Below are 5,537 nucleotides of genomic sequence, written 5' to 3' on the forward strand. Positions count from 1 at the left end.
CCGTGGGTCACTTTCCTATCTCAGGGGGCATCATGAGGAGTTCTGCTCAGGGCACCAACATGGTGAGCAGCGGTACTGGTTGTTTGTTTTCCGCCGGCCAGGCTCCCGGCAGTGACAACTTATCGTCTCTTTCGACTTCCGGGTCACGACATGGGAGGGAGGGCGTCGGGATCTCAAGCATGCGCAAAGACGCAAAGTCCAGTTCATAATCCAATTCACCGTTACATGCCGCGATAGTCGAATTATCAACCGGATCAGATCGAGTTATCCAGGGTGTTAATCGGATCGTAGTCGGACCGCACAGTCGAACATGTTCACATGAAACGGATCATTAGATTTCAGTCCGACTCAGACAGTTATTCGAATGCATGTAAACGCACTGAGTGAGTTAATACTGGGATCCAATCAGAGAGCAGCTTCACCCAGTCAGACCTTAAAGTCTGAAGAGGACTCCACTGGGACCTGATCCACTTGGACCTGATCCTTCTGCTGATTCATCAGGATCTCTCACACAGACACGAGTTGAGAACACGACACGTTAAAGTCTTGCTCAAACGTCCCTGGGCACTCACCAAGACTGTAGCGGACCAACCTCTGTGTCTGTCACACACACACACACCAATATGATGTCATTATAATATATTTACGTGATGTCATTATGTTCCATCCTCATGTAAACACGTTGTTCACGTCTCTATGGTAACGGCCACATTGCTCTACATTACAGGACTTCTTCCTGGTCCCATCAGAAATATTATTACAACGCATGTGGAATAAAAACACAGAAACATAAACACAGAAACACACCTGGTGGAACTTTTGTACAGAATTTTAATTTACAAAGCGACTCAGTTGATAGAAAAGGAGCTGCTGCAGCACAGGTAGAAAACACGCCACAAGGTCACCATGAGGTCACCACAAGGTCACCACGGGGTCACCACAGGGTCACCGCGTTCATATTGATATGAGAATCAGACCTCAGAACGTTGCAGAACGTCGGGCTCCTGACTGAGGGTCAGTCATAAGCCCCGCCCCCTCTGCAGGGGAGTCAACAAACAGCTGATATTAGAAGAGCGAATAAAGTTATTGTTCATGTTCCCGCTCGGTTCCTAAAAGATGAATCAAACAGCGGTGATCAGTATTGATTATAGATCTTTGTCAGAGATCAATAAAGAGTCATCGGGTCATAAATACACAAGACATCCAACATCGTATAAAAACAAGAACCCCGATCCCCATGTTCTTCAGGGCCCCGCCCCCCCTCCGGGCGGCCCGTCGGCCAGGCTGTGGGCCCCGCCCCCCTCAGGGCCCCGCCCCCCCTCAGGGCCCCGCCCCCCCTCCGGGCGGCCCGTCGGCCAGGCTGTGGGCCCCGCCCCCCTCAGGGCCCCGCCCCCCCTCCGGGCGGCCCGTCGGCCAGGCTGTGGGCCCCGCCCCCCTCAGGGCCCCGCCCCCCCTCCGGGCGGCCCGTCGGCCAGGCTGTGGGCCCCGCCCCCCTCAGGGCCCCGCCCCCCCTCTGGGCGGCCCGTCGGCCAGGCTGTGGGCCCCCCTCAGGGCCCCGCCCCCCCTCCGGGCGGCCCGTCGGCCAGGCTGTGGGCCCCGCCCCCCTCAGGGCCCCGCCCCCCCTCCGGGCGGCCCGTCGGCCAGGCTGTGGGCGTGCTCCAGGAACAGGTCCTTCAGGACGCTCAGCTCCTTGCTCAGCAGCGTGATCTTGGCCTCCAGCCGCTGGTTCTCCTCCTTCAGTTGGTCCACCCTCTGCTGCGTGTCCACCGCCTTCTGCTTGCTGCGCTGCCGGCTCTTCTTCACCGCCAGGTTGTTGCGCTCGCGCCGCTGGCGGTACTCGTCGCTGTCCTTCTCCGCCGACGGCTTCTTCATGCCGGGGTGCGGCGGGGGGTGCGGGGCCCGGATGACGCTCACGCCGGCGTGCCGTGTGTCGGTTGCTTTCCCCTGCGGCGGCCGGCTCATCGGGGGAGGGGCCTACAGCGCAGAGTCCGGTTCTCCTCGGGGGGGCGGGGGCCTTCAGGCGCCGAGTCCGGTTCTCCTCGGGGGGGTGAAACAGGAAGCAGACGGTACTCCTACAGAGCCTAGAGAACCACATTCAATTATTGATCCACACGTCATGAAGTGAAGAATCAATGATATTAATACATGTATAAACTAGTATGGGCACTCGGTAGAGCGCATACCTTCGCATATCACAAGATTGGGCATTGAATTATGAACATTTTGGCATTAGTTGCATGCCAATTGGACAAAAATGTATCGTGCTATGGTAAAAAAAGAGTTTGACCTTTCCATGACCTTGACCTTTGACCCGATTGATCCCAAAATCTAATCAAATGGTCCCCGGATAATAACCAATCATCCGACCAAATTTCATGCGATTCGGTTCAATACTTTTTTAGTTCTGCGAAAGATTTTGACCTGTTCATGACCTTTGACCCGATCAATCCCAAAATCTCATCAACTGGTCCCCGGATAATAAACAATCATCCCACCAAATTTCATGCGATTCGGTTCAATACTTTTTGAGTTTTGCAAATAACACGCATACAAATAAATAAATAAATACACGGCGATCAAAACATAACCTTCCGGCATTTTCAATGCGAAGGTAATAATGTTACTATAATAATGTTAATATAATAATGTAATATAATAATGTTAATATAATAATGTAAATATAATAATGTCATATAATAATGTTAATATAATAATGTAATATAATTAGGGAAGCACCGATCTGATCGGCGCCGATCCATATCGGCCGATATTCCCATTATCGGTTTTGATCGGCGTTCTCAAAATGGCCGATCAGATGACGTAACATCTGTGAGAACTATCGCAGAGGTCAGAGGTCAGAGGGGATCCTCACCACCGAGCGGCGTCCCCCGAGTTGAATCTCTGGGTCGACTCAGCCGACTCTCACATGTCTGAGGCTCTGAGCCCCTAGAGATGCTCACGCTAAACACATTCCATCGGGAGCAAAGAGGGGTTGATCAAGTTAGCGAAGGATTTAAGATAGATAGATAAATACTTTATTAATCCCCAAGGGGAAATTTGTCATAGCAGTAGCAGCACCAATAAACTAAACACACGAGAATAAATAAAATAAATAAAATAAAATAAAGTGACAACATCCGGTTTTGCAAAGTTAGCGGAAAGAACCACGTGAAACAACATCCGGTTTTCAAAATAAGATGTCGACAAATCAAACACGAACATATACAAGTAAACAATGAACTGATTTTGTATCTTTATAGATCGTTTCTGAGATTTAGCTGAAATTATGCTAACATTAAAACATTTTTACTGGACCAAGGAAGAGTTTATAAAAATAAGTCAGACTTTTATATGTTAAGAAAAGTCCTGTATATAGATTTCCCCAAGAGTTCCAGGAAATGAATGATGCAGATGTGTTCCATACATATCTGAAATCCCCTACAATAGCAATCAAACAGGACATTTTTCAAAGTAAAAGTCCTAAATGTTTAAAGAAATCTGTAATTTCTTTAATGTTTGAGGTGCTTTATATATGTATTTCCTCAGTCCTCACAGCAATAATGCTACACAATAAATAGAATGCTTCAATCGACACCGTGATCGGTATTATCGGATCGGCAGATACTGATTTCAGTGATCGGCACCAAAAACCTGATCGGTGCATCTCTAAATATAATAATGTTAATATAATAATGGCAACGACCATCTTGCGGACTGAGAACTCTGTCCGTTGTGGCCTGGGGGAGGACGACATACCAGGCCACTCACACACGAACTTCAACACACTGATATGCATTCACTACCCCCCCCCCATCCCACGCCTTCGCCTGCTTCATCCCCCAGTGTGACGGGGTCTGAGACTGGCGCTGCGATGGCTGCCGGCTGGCTGCTTGTCGGTGCTGGTTACCTTCTGCCCCCAATGGATGGGCTTAGATCACCCAGTCTTTACCTCCCCTCCCCCCTCCTACTCGTTGCAAGTCATGTCTAAAATGTATGTGCTTATGTGCTAAGGTGTTTTTTTCCTGCTCCCACACTGTACCCCTCTCGGGGCATAGTCGGGGGGTTGGTGTTTTTTCTCGCCTTCTTCCCTCATGTTATGCTGTAATCTTCCATCCACCCTTTCTTGCAATTTCGTTGCTTTTGTACCTGTACTCTAGTCAATGACAAGTAAATCAATACCATACCAATACCATACCATAATAATGTTAATATAATAATGTTAATATAATAATGTAATATAATGTTACATTACTCTGATACATGTTAGTTGTAGTAAAATATATTTCCATAAATCTGCTTTCAGCGTGCGACACCCAGCTGACCTGAATCCATCAATCAGGATGCTGGTCCTCTCCTCCTCATCTCTCCCCCCTCTCCTCCTCATCTCCCCCCTGTCCTCCTCCTCATCTCCCCCCTCTCCTCCTCCTCCTCCAGCCCCTCCTCCTCCCCCTCCTCCTCCCCCTCCTCAGACCACATATCCGTGGATATCTGTCTTCTCATTGGTCAGTTACCTCCTGACATCTGGACTGTTAGACATTGAATCGTGACTGACACTGAGAGCCCGTGACGTCACGTTCTCTGTGACGTAGTATTCTCATAACAGATTCAGTGCGCATGCGTAACAGACATGTAACGGCTCCACGTGGTCACTATTCCCCGCTCAATTCGCAGCAACCCGCTCTGATTGGTCCACACGTTGCTATGCAGCCAGTCAGCAGGGTGCGCAGGCGAAAGCAGTCCGGGTGGAAACAAGCCGGTTGCATACTGTTGCATCATCATAGGCTCCCTTTGTGCCCAGAGACAGAGAGAGAGACAGAGAGAGAGAGAGAGAGAGAGAGAGAGACACACACAGAGAGAGAGAGAGAGAGAGAGAGAGACACAGAGAGAGCGACAGAGAGACAGAGACAGAGAGAGACACAGAGAGAGAGACAGACAGTCACGGGGAGAAGAAGAAGAAACCTCCTCTTAAGACACTTAAATATTGTCGGCGCAACTCATTAAAACGACAACTAACTCAATTTCAGAGCACTTCTCACCACATGTCTAGCAGCAACATCTCTCCTCTGACGTGTCTCCTAGCCCCTAACCACTAGCCCCTGTCACCTAGCCACTAGTTCCCTCGTTAGCATGTTAGCCCGTTAGCTCGCGAGCTTCTATAACTCACACCACGCTCCTTCACGGCTCCACAAACCGTTAAAAACAGGGTTTACCTTCACGGGCCGGCGAAGGACTCGACCATGCGGCACCGCGGAGGCCGAACGCGGAGAAAACGAGTTTAATTCCGTCTGAGTTTCAGCTCGCACTGTTTTTGTTTGGAACATGAAGAGGAAAGCGATTGCGAAATCTTTTTGCCCATGTAGGGTAACGCGTCGTCTTAGCCAATCAGAGAGCGGCAGGCGGCAGCGGAGCCGACGGGTAGCCAATCGTGAACGAGAACGCTGAGAGTGATGCAATGCGCCCTGTGATTGACGTCTGGCTCCACCAATGGGAGCTGAGTGTGATCTGTTGGTTTTGTTTATGTAATCAAAGGTTTGTCA

At 49.7% G+C, this 5,537-nt stretch overlaps 1 protein-coding gene across 1 annotated transcript; it reads right to left on the bottom strand.

The window, feature by feature from the left end:
• Positions 1–1,546: 1,546 nt before the first annotated feature.
• On the bottom strand, positions 1,547–5,334 carry cebpg (CCAAT enhancer binding protein gamma). The gene is made up of 2 exons (XM_056411960.1): positions 5,211–5,334; positions 1,547–2,081 (listed from the first exon to the last, which is right to left on the bottom strand). Exon 2 carries the CDS (start codon positions 1,960–1,962, stop codon positions 1,606–1,608), a length of 357 nt encoding a protein of 118 aa, XP_056267935.1. The 5' UTR covers positions 1,963–2,081; positions 5,211–5,334; the 3' UTR covers positions 1,547–1,605.
• Between the last annotated feature and the right edge of the window lie 203 nt (positions 5,335–5,537).

This window comes from Pseudoliparis swirei, chromosome 4 (assembly GCF_029220125.1).
Source record: "Pseudoliparis swirei isolate HS2019 ecotype Mariana Trench chromosome 4, NWPU_hadal_v1, whole genome shotgun sequence".
NCBI classification, from domain to species: Eukaryota; Metazoa; Chordata; class Actinopteri; order Perciformes; family Liparidae; genus Pseudoliparis; species Pseudoliparis swirei.

What these genes read in the sequence shown, in the direction of transcription:
- cebpg (XM_056411960.1), bottom strand. Translation starts at nt 1,962, where the DNA reads ATGAGCCGGCCGCCGCAGGGGAAAGCAACCGACACACGGCACGCCGGC.